The sequence below is a fragment of the Salmo salar genome, chromosome 19 (genome assembly GCF_965601325.2).
Source record: "Salmo salar chromosome 19, fSalSal1, whole genome shotgun sequence".
Classification (NCBI taxonomy): domain Eukaryota; kingdom Metazoa; phylum Chordata; class Actinopteri; order Salmoniformes; family Salmonidae; genus Salmo; species Salmo salar.
In genome coordinates, this window is record NC_138309.1 from 48990243 (window position 1) to 49008546 (window position 18304).

The following is an 18304-nucleotide window of genomic DNA, read 5'->3' on the forward strand; positions in this document are numbered from 1 at the left end:
GCTATAATATCACGATAAGTAATATACAATCATTATTTTTATATCTATAAACGTTAAGGCTATACTTACAAAGCTGATAAGACTATCTTTTAGGTAGTATTTTGCTTTATGAGGGGCACAAGCAGCCATATAGAAAACAACCAACGTAAATGTCCATGTCTCTTTCACCGCCATTTTGTAAATGTCTGCTAGTCAGTTTAAATAAATTGCTAACAAAATGGCAGTGGTGGGTGGATTGGAGCTGTGTTTACCTCGGTACTGGAGCTTCTGGGCCCTGTTGTTGGGACAGTCTTTGCCCTGCATGCTGAAGTTGATGTTGGTCCGGATGCAGCGGTTGTTCAGAGGTTGGACCGGGCGAACGTTGTCGCTCATACTCAGGAAGATCTGAGATGGCTGGTTCTGACTCAACAGTCGTAAAGAGTGCATCTGGAGAGGAGAGAGGAGGAGAGGTGAGGGAAGGGAGGTCCATGAACAAAGAAGATGGAAAGGTAGAGTATGTAAATGAAGGGAAGGAACGAGAGAGGTTAGGGAAGCAGAGATGAGAGGGGATCGGAAGTGAAGAAAAGGCATTATTTCAGTATGAATGGGAGAACAATCCATGTGGAGGAACATAATTGCTGTTTGACAGTCTTATGTAACTAAGCAGTAAGAAGCTACTGTAGAGACAGACCTGCATTTGTGTGATGTACACCGGCTTATTCATCAGGATCCACGTGGCTGTCTCAAAGCAAGGCGGGATGGTCATTGACCCGTCATATGTGATAAAACTAGAGGTTTCTGGGTAAATCTCCTCGATGTTCAGGCCCATCAGCAAATATGCATCATCTGGAGAAGATGGACAAGATAGACAGGTTTCAATATTACATCTTAATATTCTATTATAGCAGAGTTCTTCAGTCCTGGTCCTGGAGAGTTACAGACTTCTTGAGTCCTGGTCCTGGAGAGCTACAGACTTCTTCAGTCCTGGTCCTAGAGAGCTACAGAGATCTTCAAGCCTGGCCCTGGAGAGCTACAGAGTTCTTCAGTCCTGGTCCTGGAGAGTTACAGAGTTCTTGAGTCCTGGTCCTGGAGAGCTACAGACTTCTTCAGTCCTGGTCCTGGAGAGCTACAAAGTTCTTCAGTCCTGGTCCTGGAGAGCTACAGAGTTCTTCAGTCCTGGTCCTGGAGAGCTACAGAGTTCTTCAGTCCTGGCCCTGGAGAGCTACAGAGTTCTTCAGTCCTGGTCCTGGAGAGCTACAGAGTTCTTCAGTCCTGGCCCTGGAGAGCTACAGAGTTCTTCAGTCCTGGTCCTGGAGAGCTACAGACTTCTTCAGTCCTGGTCCTGGAGAGCTACAGAGTTCTTCAGTCCTGGTCCTGGAGAGCTACAGAGTTCTTCAGTCCTGGCCCTAGAGCGCTACAGAGTTCTTCAGTCCTGGTCCTGGAGAGCTACAGAGTTCTTCAGTCCTGGTCCTGGAGAGCTACAGAGTTCTTCAGTCCTGGTCCTGGAGAGCTACAGAGTTCTTCAGTCCTGGTCCTGGAGAGCTACAGAGTGTGCATGTGTCCTAGCTCAGGTCCAACACAAGCACTTACTAGTTGAAATAGATGCGTTTGTGCTAGGCTGGAACAAAACCCTGCATCCCGTGTGGGTCCCTAGTTCCAGTATTGTAGAACATTGCATTGCAAGCTTGTCTTAATCACATTTCATGTCCTCTCAAGCTAAAATTTAGTTTAGAATATACATGATATATTTGTCTTAAAGTGTCAAAATGTCACGAATCCCACCGAAGGTGGCTCCCTGCCTGCTCGGGCGACGCTCGGCGGTCGTCGTCACCGACCTACTAGCCGCCGCTGATCCTTTTTTCCATTTCGTTTGGTTTGTCTTATTGTTTGCACCTGTTCCTCATTTGTCTTTAGATTTTGGTTATTTAAGCCTGGTTAGCCCGCCCAGTGTTGTGCGGGATTATTTTAGCGTCAGGTTGTGTTTTTGCATTGGATGTGCTGGCGATTTATGACTCTGATATTGTAGGCTGGCTGTGCACCTGTTTTGGGCACTTGGCATTTTTTCCACGCCGTTTGTGTTGGCGTTGTTCGTGTTGTGTTTTTGATTAAAATAAACACACAGTTCCGTACCTCTGCTCTCTGCGCCGGACTCCTACCACCACTCCTAGCAATCGTCTGACACAAAATGTTTTACATCCACTCTAACCGATGTGTTCATCATTTGCATGTAGACGTTTTGCAAATTGCTAATTTCACATTGAGCTGGTATTTCTCAGACTTGCACGACAGGCTGTTGGTATAGCAGACTACACGACAGGCTGTTGGTATAGCAGACTACACGACAGGCTGTTGGTATAGCAGACTGCTTGACAACCCCCCTTGTTTTTCATCCATCCCCTAATTGGAGTAAACTAATGGACAAAAACGCTTAGGCTTCTACTTCCAGTTTATACATACTATATACATTTTACAGACACAGTATATTTTACAATAGTTATCTTTTGCTTGTTTTTAGTCCCATCCTTCAGCTACTCTCAACCCCTCCCATATACAGTACCAGTCAAAAGTTAGAACACCTACTCATTCCAGGGGTTTTTCTTTATTTTAAAATGTTTTACATTGTAGAATAGTAGAGACATCAAAACTATGAAATAACACATATCAAATCAAAGTTTATTTGTCACGTGCGCCGAATACAACAGGTGTAGACTGTCGTGTCTTTGGCATCAATAAAGTGAAGACTGTTATTTTATCAAATCAATTCTCTGTAATTATTATTACGTGATTAAACTAATCATTTAAATGTAATTAACTAGGAAGTCGGGGCACCAAGGAAAATCTTCGGATTACAAAGTTATAATTTTCCTAATATAACTCTTCAGATATTTTAATATCTGATCAATTAGTCTTCTAATGAATGAATTATTCTTTACCTCACGTTAGTCTCATTCCAAATGCCGTAAATTGTTGGTTATCTGCACGAACCCAGCCTTTACTATAAATCATCCATACGCCAATTGTCTTAATCATTTATTTAGTAATTAACTAAATAATCACAGAAATGCATAAACAGACAACACAGTAGACATGGAGGAAATGATAGGGGAGGTTCCCTAGTGGGCTAAGCCATATGACGGCTTGGTGGACAAAGGGAAGTGGGTGTGGACTGAAAAGGGCAGAAAAGACAAAAGGAGTCACTACACAGTTGATAATTATATTAATTGAAATGTTAATCCTTTGCACATGAACACTCACTCATTCAGGAATAATTGCAATCAATCAATATATTTACGCCCAGTGTGTCGTCGTGATCTCTGTTGGAATCGTTCGTATGTCTGTTGGAGAGTTCGTCCGAGCGTCTCTCTCTCTCTCTCTGCCTTTCGTGGTTAGAATGCATACTTCCGAGTACCATTCAAGAAATGTTTTCATAGATAGGTGTTTCGGTGGTTGTCAGTCTTCGCATCCCAGGTTGACATAATTTCTAGCTGCAGACTAGTAAGTAGTATCTAAGGTTTGCTCTTATTCTGTCGGGATCGATAGTCTCAGAGTTCAATCATTTCCACCCGTGTAGCCAATGCTCCACATGGTATGGTTAGGAATTCAACAACCATTGCAACCTTGGCTTACGCTGAGGTTTTTGTGGTCTGAAGAGGATTTCTTCAGGTGGGGTTTTTATTTGTAACAGTAGAAAAGGGCTATTCCATGATGCAAGCTCATGTCTGTGCTCACGGGGGCGGGCCAATGACTTGGTTAAACTTTAAAGGGAATACAATTCTCTTTCATTAAAGGTTTAACATCACCTTACATCATTTCACAAATAGTTTCATCTTTACCCATTCATTTTATACAAGAATTAGATGAGAAATGTACATATTCAGAGATCTAGTTATGTGTTTCCTGTCCTCTCTGAGGTCACCAAATGAAACACACTCATCATACCCGTCCCTTAAGTGTCCACGGACCATTCCCACCTTCTCACAAGTGGACCTTTTGTATCAAATTCCCATTATGGGGATTTAGGAGTTTGCCATGTGAAATCCTTTGTTCTCTCTATGTGGCTCTCTTTCTGCATGGAGAGAGTCTCCTCCAGGAATTTATGACCTGAGATAACAGAACCTGGATGTAGGAGAGAGAGAGAGGGGGGGATGCCACGATCTATACCCAGAAAGGGCCATGTCATGACAAGACCTTACAGTGATATGCTTACTTACAAGCCCTAAGCAACAGTGAAATTTGTAAGTAAAAAAATAGGTATTAGGTAAACAATAGATTAAAAAAAGAAATAAAAAAACCTGTAAAATGACAGTGAAAATAACAGTAGCGAGGCTATATACAGGTGGTACCGGTACAGAGTCAATGTGCGGGAGCACCGGTTAGTCGGGCTGGTGGGGGGAGTGGTGGGACACAATGCAAATAGTCCGGGTAGCCATTTGATTACCTGTTCAGGAGTCTTATGGCTTGGGGGTAAAAGATGTTGAGAAGCCTTTTGGTCCTAGACTTGGCACTCCAGTACCGATTGCCATGCGGTAGCAGAGAGAACAGTCTATGATTGGGGTGGCTGGGGTCTTTGACAATTGTTAGGGCCTTCCTCTGACACTGCCTGGTGTAGAGGTCCTGGATGGTAGGCAACTTAGCCCCAGTGATGTACTGGGCCATACGCACTATCCTCTGTAGTGCCTTGCGGTCTGAGGCCGAGCAGTTGCCATACCAGGCAGTGATGCAACCAGTCAGGATGCTCTTGATGTTGCAGCTGTAGAACCTTTTGAGGATCTGAGGACTAATGCCAAATCTTTTCAGTCTCCTTAGTCTCCTTGTTGTGCCCTCTTCATGTAGTAACAAAAAAATATATTTAATATTTGATATTCTTCAAAGTAGCCACCGTTTGCCTTGATGACAGCTTCGCATATGGGGGTGTGGCTTCCAGATAGTTATTTTTGGCAACACGTGAGCATATATGTCATTCATGTTCATCATGGTATTATAAGAAAGTGTTAACTATCCCAACAGTGGGATATGCATTGGCACTTAAAAGATACTCATACACTTGTGTAAACCCTATTAAAGCTACAAAAGTGTCAGTTCCCAACCTTAACATATGTTGACAATACAACAGAATAGATTAACCGGAATAACATTTACTATCACGGGTGGCCAAAAATAACTATCTAAAAGCCATGACCCTGCTAAACCCCACCTCCAGTCTTCTGATCTGACCTGGTAGATCATTGCTCACTAACCCAATGTGTGTTCTGTCCAATATTTACCCAAATTGGGTTGTTTTTAAGCTAGCATTTTTAGTGTGTAGAATTTCTGCATCTCTCTTCTCTCTGTCCCTATTTATCCCTCTCTCCATCATTCTCTCTCTCCATAACTTGTTCTCTCTCTCTCTCTCTACTACGCTAACACACTCAATATGTAGTCATCTGTTGTGGCTTCAGTTTATAATAAAAGGTACTATGTTTGCTGTGACGAGGTCACAGTAGCTGCTCCTTCTATTTAGACTGGGAGTTTAGCTGCTATTCACTTTCACAAAGTGTATCTATCTAGACTAGAACAACAACATCAGCATGCTCACCAGCCCCTAGCCTACAGGTAAGACATATACACCCTGAAAGGTAAAGAAAAACAAAAAAGACAATCCTTAATCTGTGAACATCAATCATGTTTCTATTATATTACCACCTCACCCCTGCAGTCTTGTTACTCCCACTCCGCCACCACACATCTCTGGAATCCGCGTTGGCATTAATCATTCCATTTGGATGCTGTGTTTGTGTGTGCGTATGTGCGTGCGAGGTTATGACAGCTCGTTGATGCCTCTGAGACCTCCAATGCACTGGGGGTCACTGTATTTACTCAGCCTCTCCTCAACCCCATTAATCCAACTGTTTCTCTTCTCTGAGCAGCCATGTGCCTTTCTAATATGGCCGTCTAACAGCCCTAGCTGTCTCTACTGTAGTCTCTCCAACTACTCTTTGACCTGTTCCACTGTGTTTCTCCCTACAGTACATTTGCATCTCTACTTACTTTTATATGTTATTCTTGTGATGGTGTCTCTATTCAACATTCGATTCAGGAATGCATTTGAAGTCTCCGCAATCTGGAATGCGAGAGAAGAGAAAGAATCACCCATAGACAGTCACATCAAAGCCAGTCACACACATCGCAAATGACTTCCATATTCCACAATCTCGACAGTGCATTACAAAATTAACCAAAACGCACTAACAATATGACACCAGCAATTCAAGTGCATTCGCTTTAGGGCCAAATCTTAACTTGAGGCAAGCATGCATCAAATCTCCCCTTGACTTCAATGCATGATTTACGCGCATAATACAAGTTGCACCAGTCCGTCTCAAGGAAGGATACAACCTTAAGGAAGCCTGAACACCAGAGAGAGCCACTTTAAAGAGTCTGAACTGCTTTTAGCTGTCCTGTAGTGCCCTAGCTTTTGTCTAAAGACTTAGGAGTCCAGAGTCGGCTTGGAACACACTAATCGGGTAAAGATGCTCCACACTCTCCCTTAAATCACCCTTAGTCCCTAGCCTCAGCCTCCTATCCCATTCTCATCCTCACAGCTCTAATTGTCAAGATGTCTTGGGGGCTAAGTGATTAAAAAGCAATGGATGTCCCTTGTCACTACTCTCTCTCTCTCTCAGATGTTTTGAAGACTTTTACTGGAGAAATCACCTAGGGGGATGCAGACATGTTATTCTGCAAAATGTAAATAGGGAGTTCTCTCCAAATTGTGAAGTAAACTTAAAAGTAGCTACAGAGAGGAACTGTTCAACAACATATGTCAATTTGACATCTAGAGAAGAAACATAGGTGACACTGTCACATCCTAGACAAACACTGTCTAGTCTAGTAGATATGGCTGAAGGTGACTCAAACTCCATTTAGTGTCCAACAGTCTCACTATGTCCTCCTCCATTGTGTGTCTGTTTCCACAGGTGACCCCACACAGTTACCCCCCCCCCATTGTCATTTCTAATAGCGGCTCAGGACACTGATTCCCAAAGGAAGCCCTTACTTACTGGCAGTCTGAGTCACTGAAAGGGTAAAATGGTGGGTGTGCGGGTGTTAATGGTCCCCTGGAAGCATGAGTCACAATACCGAGAAATGGGTTCCCGAGAGAGTGAAGGACACCACTAATTACCTCACTTCCCATCTCTTCAGCGGCTTTAACAATGAGACGGGACTGATCTGAGAGCCTTAGTTAAACAAGCTACTTCAAGATGGCTGGAGTTTGGAGTCATTACCACTGAGGGCCAGGCTGAGGGACTAGAGAGGATGAGAGTGAAGTGTTGATTGATTTCATGATGAGTGGGAGGACGGGGGTGTGAAATGTGCTTTATCATATCCCTTCCAATGGCCTACCTCTCTGTCTGTTATAGTGGTGGGAGTGTGTGTGGGGGTATACAATTGAAAATGTAATTACATTTGGTGAGTGCTCAAAATTATAACTTTAGAACCTTTACCACTACATTGACCTCTAAAATAACTTTCAGACAGCAAAAGCAAACACATATTTTATTCAAATTGTAGCTCTTCTATCCCATCTCTGTAAGTGGTTAGCAGAGAGGAATAGGTTTGACCCGGGTCACCATGTCCTCCTGTGTGACTGACAGACAGAGCCATTGACACAAGGAAGCTAATTACTGTAGCTAGCTGATAGCGTTGCATCTGAACTACGCAGTACTTCTGTAGCACAAAGAATACAAGAACTTCCACAGCCTTGAGCCGGGCCCAAGAAGCCCACATAACAAAGCTAGCGAGAGAGGGACAAAGCTATTTCACCACCTCACATACCCGCTGACACATACAGGGAAAACAATGTTACGCTCCCAGGATAACTAGTTCTCTGGTGGATCTATTTTGGGGTTGAGAGCAGGGCGACCTTCTTAAAGGACCATTTGGATGCCGTCAAAAAAGGATTAGCAAGTAGCAACGTAGCGCTAGCTAGCTAGCTAATACATACAGGGATCATCACTAGTCCCTCAGCCTGTCAATCTGGTACATGGAGCTGTTGGCGGGATGATATACTGTGACTCGATGCCAAGTTAATTAGCCTGAAAATAAATCCACGGGTGCCTATCACAACTTGGATTAAATCACACTGTGCTGCATGATAGTCCCCCCACAAAAACATGTCAAACGTTCATAGGAAGACTTTAGGTACAAATTCAAGCATGATTGACACATTGAGGCCCATTGTGAGGTCAAAGGTTGGAGTTGTGAGAGTGTGACACGCACCTTCATAAATATAGACACTATGACCAGTCCGTTGGGGCTCTTGGCTGCCTCTGTGTAGTTGGTATACAGCTCGTGGTTGTAGTGTATAAGTTGAACCTGGAGATGAAAAAACAAATGTCAGGAATACAACAAAATCTCTCAAGTGACATCGCTCAAATAGACTGTAGAAATGTCTGCTCTTGTGGAGCTGCTGTGTGCCGGCTTCTGGTCAAGCCCCGCACTAAAGCACCTTTTTCCACATAATAAATTGTGCTGAGTCACGTACGTCTTAAAGCCATGTAGTCTTTAGAATTTTTAAATCACTGTTTGATTTGATTTATTAGGATCCCCATTAGCCGACACGAACGGCGAAAAATAGTCTTACTGGCGTCCAATGATGTATCTGACCGTGTGTGTTTATTTCATGAAACTATCTCCAAATATATTTTTTATCATTTATTTTACCTGAGCCTTTTTCCATAGAAAATCTCAGTCTGATTGTGTGGGCATGTTGATACAAACGTTAATATATTTACATACACAGCCCTGATTGGCGGATAGGATCAGCTATAGACTCTAGCCTGCTTACCTCTTTAAAGTAGGCGCACATGTAGACAAATAAAAGATAACTGGTCATAATAATCTGATCACATTGTGATGTCATCCCACCTGAACAGGCTGCAATTCAAGGCGTTTCTTTTTTTTTTTAAAGCTCTACCAGAGTTATTTCGACCTCACGGTGTGGAAATATCATTAAAAAAATCAAGAAAATCACATTTTTGACTGCACTGCACCTTTAAACAAACGCCTTCACACCTACAAACTCTCCAGAGACTAGGGTTTGTTGGTTTCCACTGTTCAAGCCTTTTGAAGTTGTGTTGACTAAGGTGTCAGTAAAGTTCTACTCACACCTTTATGGTTCTACAGGTTCTTAATGATGTGTTTATGTGGGCGGTGTCTATGCACATCTAGCTCAACTTGTGACCTTGTGACAATAACAACTATTCAAAGAGCAGCCCACATGTTCTTTTACCAAGCAGACACACTTAGGATTCCTGGGAAACCGACAGGAACTGTGGAAAAAATTCTCACACAATAGGGGAGAGTGGGGTAAGTTGAGAGTTTTACATTTATCATCACTACATCAAGGAAAACTTAGTATTATTTCTAACAAAGATATCTACATATATTTCAGGATTTTGTTTATCCCTGGAAATAAACAGAATTCATGTAAATATAACAGTTTTGAAAACAAGCCGAAGAACACCATCCTAACCGTGAAGCACGGGGGTGGCAGCAACATGTTGTGGGGGTGCTTTGCTGCAGGAGGGACTGGTGCACTTCACAAAATAGATGGCATCATGAGGAAGAAAAAGTATGTGGATATATTGAAGCAACATCTCAAGACATCAGCCAGGAAGTTATAGCTTGGTTGCAAATGGGTCTTCCAAATGGACAATGACCCAAAGCGTACTTCCAAAGTTGTGGCAAAATGGCTTAAGGTCAACAAAGTCAAGGTATTGGAGTGGCCATCACAAAGCCCTGACCTCAATCCCATAGAAAATGTGTGGGCAGAACTGAAAAAGTGTGTGCGAGCAAGGAAGCCTACAAACCTGACTCAGTTACACCAGTTCTGTCAGGAGGAATGGGCCAAAATTCACCCAACTTATTGTGCGAAGCTTGTGGAAGGCTACCCAAAACGTTTGACCCAAGTTAAACAATTTAAAGGCAATGCTACCAAATACTAATTGAGTGTATGTAAACTTCTGACCCACTGGGAATGTGATGAAAGAAATAAGAGCTGAAATATATCATTCTCTCTACTATTATTCTGACATTTCACATTCTTAAAATAAAGTGGTGATCCTAACTGACCTAACACAGGGAATTTTTACTTGGATTAAATGTCAGGAATTGTGAAAAACTGAGTTTAAATGTATTTGGTTAAGGTGTATGTAAACTTCCAACTTCAACTGTAAGTTCAAGAGTAAAAATGTGCTTAACAAGTCACATAATAAGATGCACGGACTCACTCTGTGTGCAATAATTGTGCTTAACATGATTTTTGAATGACTACCTCAGTCGAGCAGGGAATTTTAAACACAGATTCAACCACAAAGACCAGGGAGGTTTTCCAATGCCTCGCAAAGAAGGGCACCCATTGGTAGATGGGTAAAAATACAAATAAAGCAGACATTGGATATCCTTTGAGCATGGTGAAGTTATTAATTGCACTTTGGATGGTGCATCAATACACCCAGTCACAACAAAGATACAAACGTCCTTCTTAACTCAGTTGCTGGAGAGGAAGGAAACCACTCAGGGATTTCACCATGAGGCCAATGGTGACTAAAATGGTTACAGAGTTTAATGGCTGTGTTAGGAGAACACCGAGGATGGATCAACAACATTATAGTTACTCCACAATACTAACCTAATTGACTGAGTGAAAAGAAGGAAGCCTGTACATAATACAAATATTCCAAAACATGCATCCTGATTGAATTAAGGCACTAAAGTAAAACTGCAAAAAATGTTGGCAAAGTAATGTACTTTCTGTCTCTGGGTGAGCGAAAACAATCAATTTTATCCATTTTGAATTCAGTCTGTAACAACAAAATGTGGAATAAGTCAAGGGGTATGAATACTTTCTGAAGGCACTGTAAACCTCTGTTCAATATCACTCACCATTACATTTATTGAGCAGCTGTCTGGGACAGGGATGTTGTTTCTATGCGCCAATTAATAGGTACGTTTTCTGCATTTGAGGCTACTAAACTGGTCTGCACAATTCTTGATATGTTTATCAAGTTCAGACTCCATGTCATCAGATAAGACCTGGTGTTCCTCTGCTACTCTGTCATCGCCTCTCTTTATCAAGTTCAGACTCCATGTCATCAGATAAGACCTGGTGTTCCTCTGCTACTCTGTCACCGCCTCTCTTTATCAAGTTCAGACTCCATGTCATCAGATAAGACCTGGTGTTCCTCTGCTACTCTGTCATAGCCTCTCTTTATCAAGTTCAGACTCCATGTCATCAGATAAGACCTGGTGTTCCTCTGCTACTTTGTCATAGCCTCTCTTTATCAAGTTCAGACTCCATGTCATCAGATAAGACCTGGTGTTCCTCTGCTACTCTGTCGTCGCCTCTCTTTATCAAGTTCAGACTCCATGTCATCAGATAAGACCTGGTGTTCCTCTGCTACTCTGTCATAGCCTCTCTTTATCAAGTTCAGACTCCATGTCATCAGATAAGACCTGGTGTTCCTCTGCTACTCTGTCGTCGCCTCTCTTTATCAAGTTCAGACTCCATGTCATCAGATAAGACCTGGTGTTCCTCTGCTACTCTGTCATAGCCTCTCTTTATCAAGTTCAGACTCCATGTCATCAGATAAGACCTGGTGTTCCTCTGCTACTCTGTCATAGCCTCTCTTTATCAAGTTCAGACTCCATGTCATCAGAAAAGACCTGGTGTTCCTCTGCTACTCTGTCACCGCCTCTCTTTATCAAGTTCAGACTCCATGTCATCAGATAAGACCTGGTGTTCCTCTGCTACTCTGTCACCGACTCTCTTTATCAAGTTCAGACTCCATGTCATCAGAAAAGACCTGGTGTTCCTCTGCTACTCTGTCACCGCCTCTCTTTATCAAGTTCAGACTCCATGTCATCAGATAAGACCTGGTGTTCCTCTGCTACTCTGTCACCGCCTCTCTTTACCAAGTTCAGACTCCATGTCATCAGATAAGACCTGGTGTTCCTCTGCTACTCTGTCATAGCCTCTCTTTATCAAGTTCAGACTCCATGTCATCAGATAAGACCTGGTGTTCCTCTGCTACTCTGTCACCGCCTCTCTTTATCAAGTTCAGACTCCATGTCATCAGATAAGACCTGGTGTTCCTCTGCTACTCTGTCGTCGCCTCTCTTTATCAAGTTCAGACTCCATGTCATCAGATAAGACCTGGTGTTCCTCTGCTACTCTGTCATAGCCTCTCTTTATCAAGTTCAGACTCCATGTCATCAGATAAGACCTGGTGTTCCTCTGCTACTCTGTCGTCGCCTCTCTTTATCAAGTTCAGACTCCATGTCATCAGATAAGACCTGGTGTTCCTCTGCTACTTTGTCATAGCCTCTCTTTCAAACAGGTACATGTTTGTTTTCTGTACCTGTTCAGTGTCATTCAGTCTATTTTTTCATCCCTTGCTGCTGCTCCAATTGTCTTCTTCCCTTCTCTCACTTCCTTGGTTGCTCTCTCAAGAACCTCAAGGGGGGCTAGACCCCTGCTTGTTTTACGTTTGTATACACAGGGCATAATGGTGTCTGCTCCGTATCAATATAAAATGCACTATCTTGAGTTCATATGCATGACATATTGCAAAAATACAATGAATATTATGCATACAAAAATACAATATAATCATAATTTGTATGGGGTATGGTGGCCATTGGCTCAACTTAACCAAAGGCAAACATTGTGACTATATTAACCCACACAGCTACAAAGATGGACTTTCATGCTAGGTTTGGGACGTCATTGAAGCTTATAGAGACCCCAACTGGTGTATAAATAAAATCTTTAAAAAACGATTGACTTTGGTTTAGATAAAAGCATAATGATTTCTATAAACACAATAAATTAATTTGACTTTGTGAAAAATAGTTCTTTGGACCTAACTTGCTTACCACTTTTTCCATGTGGTTTGTTCCTTCACATGATCTCTTCCTAAATATTTGGTCACAAGATTCAATTTGTGTATGGTTTCCTAGAAACAAGGGGTGGCTCAAGGGGTGGCTCAATTAACCCTGGCCCACTATCGCCTACTGTTATTTCACATATTTTCCACTTCTCTTGAACTTTGCAGAAAGATGTGGAAAATGTGCTGTACATTTACAGAGAAACAAAGTATATTAAGAAATGTTTTCTGCCTCAAACATTCTCCCTGACCTCTCCTCAGTCTTTCTTGAGTTAGCAGTATTGTTGCTGGACCTTGAGTTTGTGTTGTCTGAGTCTCTAGTCATTTTTTATTTTTAAAAGGTTTAGAGTTTCTTTGACCACAGATACACTACATGACCAAAACAGCCTCCAATCTTCTGGGAAGGATTTCCAAAAGATGTTGGAACATTGCTGCGAGGACTTGCTTCCATTCAGCCACAAGAGCATTAGTGAGGTCGGGCACTGATGTTGGGTGATTAGGCCTGGCTCGCAGTCGGCGTTCCAATTCATCCCAAAGGTGTTTGATGGGGCTGAGATCAGGGCTCTGTGCAGGCCAGTCAAGTTCTTCCACACCGATCTTGACAAACCATTTCTGAATGGACCTCACTTTGTGCACAGGGACATTGTCATGCTGAAACAGGAAAGGGCCTTCCCCAAACTGTTGCCACAAAGTTGGAAGCACAAAATTGTGTAGAATGTCATTCTATGCTGTAGCGTTAAGATTTCTGTTCACTGGAACTAAGGGGCCTCGCCCGAACCATGAAAAACATCCCCAGACCATTATTTTTCCTCCACCACTCCAGCCGATGCTTGGCATTGTACATGGTGATCTTTGGCCATTGAAACCCATTTCATGAAGCTCCTGACAAACCGTTCTTGTGCTGGCGTGGCTTCCAGAGGCAGTTTGGAACTCGGTAGTGAGTTTTGCAACCGAGGACAGACGATTTTTACATGCTACGTGCTTCAGCACTTGGTGGTCCCGTTCTGTGAGCTTATGTGGCCTACCACTTCGCGGCTGAGCCGATGTTGCTTCTAGACGTTTCCACTTCACAATTACAGTAGATATTTACAACAGAAATTTGACAAACTGTCTTGTTGGAAAGGTGGCATCCTATGACAGTGCCACGTTGAAAGTCACTGAGCTATTCAGTAAGGCCATTCTACTACCAATGTTTGCTATGGAGATTGCACGGTTGTGTGTTCAATTTTATATACCGGTCAGCAACGGGTGTGGCTGAAATAGACAAATCCACTCATTTGAAGTGGTGTCGACCTACTTTTGTATATATAGTGTACCTTTAAAAAAAGGTATGGGCTCAGGAAAACCAGTCAGTATCTGGTGTGACCACAATTTGCCTCATGAAGCGCGACACATCTCCTTTGCATAGAGTTGATCAGGCTGTTGATTGTGACCTGTGGAATGTTGTTCCACTCCCCTTCAATGGCTGTGTGAAGTTGCTGGGTATTGTCCACACACTTTAGTATATATGTGACTTGTTTCAGGAAACTAGACATATGTCACCTGTCACTACTTCACAGGAAAGCCATTTGAACGTAAACTAAAAAAAAAAAAAAAAAAATGCTTTTTTGGCAGAAATGCCTTCTGGGGAACATGTGAACTTTCATGTGCCATAATAACAAACTTGTATGCCATCTGTAAATAAGAATACAATTGTTAAATTACGAGCCTAGTTGGTTAACCCACAGAAAAAGGCAGCCACCTTCCCGCTAGCCATGATTGGCTGAGATAATGAGTGCCAAAATGAGTGCCAAAAGATGAGTTTGGATTGGTCTGCCATGTAGCATGCTTCTGTCTATAACATGAGCTGGTCAGTATGTGTAGGTTATCCTTTCTAACACTGCTTTTCTTTAAAGATATCAAGTAGTAGAACTGCATAAGTGTTGCTCTCCACTTTCTGGAGGACCGAGTTTTGAAATCAGTGTAATTAGAGTATGATAGCTAAGGAGATGGAGAAAATTCAGGCATTTGATTGCAAATATGCAGACAGAGTCAAAAAGAGAACACAGAAGGCTGTTGTATAAAACCTGTCTCCGGATTACATCTTCAAACTAAGGGCAGCCATGGCATCCTTGAGAGAAAGGGAGAAGAGTCCATCCATGTTTACAGGTAAGAGAGTCTAGCTAGCTACATTTTCAGATATTACACATTTCTAATTTTGTCAGAAAGTCACTTTCATTTCAAGTTAAAGTGTACTGTTAGCTAGCTAGCTAACGTTAGCTGGCTGGCTTGCTAGCTAACATTACGTGTATGATCGGTGTAGTAATATTATTCATATCTCAGAGCCATTTGCATTGCTAGTTATAGCCTAATGTTAGCTAGCTAACATTGCACCTGGTTGGTTAGCTACACGCAAATTCAGGCAGGGTTGTAACGTTATGAGTTTGAATTATGGTTCATTGTTTAGCTAGCTAGCTACATGTCTAAACAAAACACTCCACTATGCAAGTAACCATTTCAATAGAATGTTCATGATGTCACTGCGACAACTGTCGATAGACGTAGCTGGTAAATTCGCTCTGGCTATCTACTCCAATTTCACAGCACTCTTGTCTGAGTGTGCCAGAGTGTAGAATAAATGACGAACACCCATTGAATATGGCCAGTGTCAGTAAACTTAGGCAAAAAAAGCATGATTAAATTGTTGCCAGCAGCACAGTTGCAGTCACCAACACTCTGGATAACATGAAAACAGCCTAACCAGCTCTGTGAGTAAAATGGTCAGAGTGAGGTTCTCTCATTTGTGTCTGGGAGTAGCTAGCAAGCTAGCCAACGTTAGCCAGTTATCTTGGGTGCTTGACTGCTGTTGTTAGGTCAGAATGCTCAAACCAACCCTACTCGTCGGCATGAGCACCTAGTGTGCGCTCTGAATGCTCCGAGTGAAATGCTCTGAATTTTCAAATGGACAATCTGACAATGCTCTGAGTTTACGAAGCTCCTTGATATGCCAAACCTGTCACGTGGATGGACTATCTTGGCAAATGAGAAACACTCACTAACAGGGACGTAAAACACATTTGGGAGAAATCAGTGTGTGTATTGAACATTTGAGATCTTTTATTTCAGCTCATGAAACATAGGACCAACATTTTACATGTTGAGTTTATATTTTTGTTCAGTATAATCTTAACTACAGATTCACCAATCCTACCTTGATTAAATTGAAAAGTTGACATCTCTACACATCTTTCTCCATCCGTCTTCTCTGACATGTTGGGAGGCAGCAATAGAAACACATTGTCAAGGGTAGTAATTATACAGAACTCTAACGGGGAGCCGCAGAGCAACAGCTCGTCTATAAAGGTAATCAAGGCCAGGGGAAGTGATTAGGTGGCATGTTGAGAGAGAGCGAGACAGAGAGAGAGAGGCTCCCCAACCCCCCAGCATGAGATTGGGGGGAAGTTTAGATGGCAAGAGGCGAAGGCCTGGGTGAATCATAGAGGTCTTACAGTGGCAAGAAAAACAATGTGAACCCTTTGGTAGTTACCTGGATTCCTGCAGAAATTGGTCATACATTTGATCTGATCTTCATCTAAGTCACAACAATAGACAAACATAGTCTGCTTAAACTAATAACACACACATTATACATTTATGTCTTTACTGAACACATCGTGTAAACATTCACAGTGCAGGGTGCAAAAAGTATGTGAACCCTTGGATTTAATAACTGGTTGATCCTCCTTTGGCAGCAATAACCTCAACCAAACATTTTCTGTAGTTGCAGATCAGACCTGCACAACGGTCAGGAGGAATTTTGGACCCTTCCTCTTTACAAGACTGTTTCAGTTCAGCAATACTCTTGACATGTCTGGTGTGAACCGCTGTCGAGGTCATGCCACAGCATCTCAATCGGAATGAGGTCAGGCTCTGACTGGGCCACTCCAAAGGGCGTATTTTCATCTGTTGAAGCCATTCTGTTGTTGATTTACTTCTGTGTTTTGGGTCGTTCTCCTGTTGCATCACCCAACTTCTGTTGAGCTTCAATTGGCGGACAGAGCCTTACATTCTCCTGCAAAATGTCTTGATAAACTTGGGAATTAATTTTTCCGTTGATGATAGTAAGCTGTCCAGGCCCTGAGGCAGCAAAACCATGATCCCTCCACCATACTTTACAGTTGGGATGAGGTTTTGATGTTGGTGTGCTATTCCTTTTTTTTCTCCACAAAGTGTTGTGTGTTCCTTTCAAACAACTTTAGTTTCATCTGTCCACAGAATATTTTGCCAGTAGCGCTGGGGAACATCCAGGTGCTCTTTTGCGAACTTCAGATATGCAGCAATGGTTTTTTTTGGACAGCAGTGGCTTCTTACGTGGTGTCCTCCCACAAACACCATTCTTGTTTAGTGTTTTACGCATCGTAGACTTGTTAACAGAGATGTTAGAATGTTCTACAGATTTCTGTAAGTCTTTAGATGACACTCTAGGATTCTTCTTAACCTCATTAAGCATTCTGCACTGTCCTCTTGCAGTCATCTTTGCAGGATGGCCACTCCTAGGGAGAAGAGCAACAGTGCTGAAATTTCTCCATTTATAGGCAATTTGCCTTACCGTGGACTGATGAACATCAAGGCTTTTATAGATACTTTTGTAACCCTTTCCAGCTTTATGCAAGTCAACAATTCTTAATCTTAGGTCTTCTGAAATCTCTTTTGTTCCAGGCATGGTTCACATCAGGGAATGCTTTTTGTGAATAGCAAACTCAAATGTTGTTTGTTTTTTATAGGGCAGGGAAGCTCTAACTAACATCTCCAATCTCATCTCATTGATTGGACTCCAGGTTAGCTTTGTCACGCCCTGATCTGTTTCACCTGTCCTTGTGATTGTCTCCACCCCCTCCAGGTGTCGCTTGTTTTCCCCAGTGTATTTATTCCTGTGTTTGCTGTCTCTCTGTGCCAGTTCGTCTTGTATGTTCCAAGTCAACCAGCTGGTTTTCCCGTACTCCTGCCTTTGCTATTCTCCTTTTTCTAGTCCTCCCGGTTTTGACTCTCGCTAGTCCTGGACTCTGTACCCGCCTGCCTGACTATTCTGCCTGCCTTGACTTCAAGCCATTCTGTTCCTCCTGGACTCTGAACTGGTTTTGACCTTTTGCCTGTCCACAACCATTTGTTTGCCTACTCCTTGTTGGATTATTAAACATCTTAAACTCCAATCATCTGCCTCCCTTATCTGCATCTGGGTCTCACCTTCTGTCATGATAAGCTGACTCCTTACCCCAATTAGCTTTTGGAGAAGTGATTAGCCTAGGGGTTCACATACTTTTTCCAACCTACACTGTGAATGAAAAATGCTGTATTTAATATAGACAAGAAAATACAATCATTTGTGTGTTATAAGTTTAAGCACACTGTGGTTGTCT

At 42.4% G+C, this 18304-nt stretch overlaps 1 protein-coding gene across 2 annotated transcripts in view; it reads right to left on the reverse strand.

Annotated features, from left to right (window-relative positions):
- The window catches only part of LOC106578887 (carbonic anhydrase-related protein 10), a 330090-nt gene that overhangs the window by 3947 nt on the left and 307839 nt on the right, over positions 1-18304 (reverse strand). For both annotated transcript variants that reach the window (XM_014158123.3, XM_014158122.3), the window contains exons 5-8: positions 8239-8334; positions 6007-6079; positions 671-825; positions 252-426 (exon numbers count right to left, since the gene is read on the reverse strand). In XM_014158123.3, coding sequence (XP_014013598.1) covers positions 252-426; positions 671-825; positions 6007-6079; positions 8239-8334 — 499 coding nt within the window. The remainder of the gene's footprint in view (positions 1-251; positions 427-670; positions 826-6006; positions 6080-8238; positions 8335-18304) is intronic.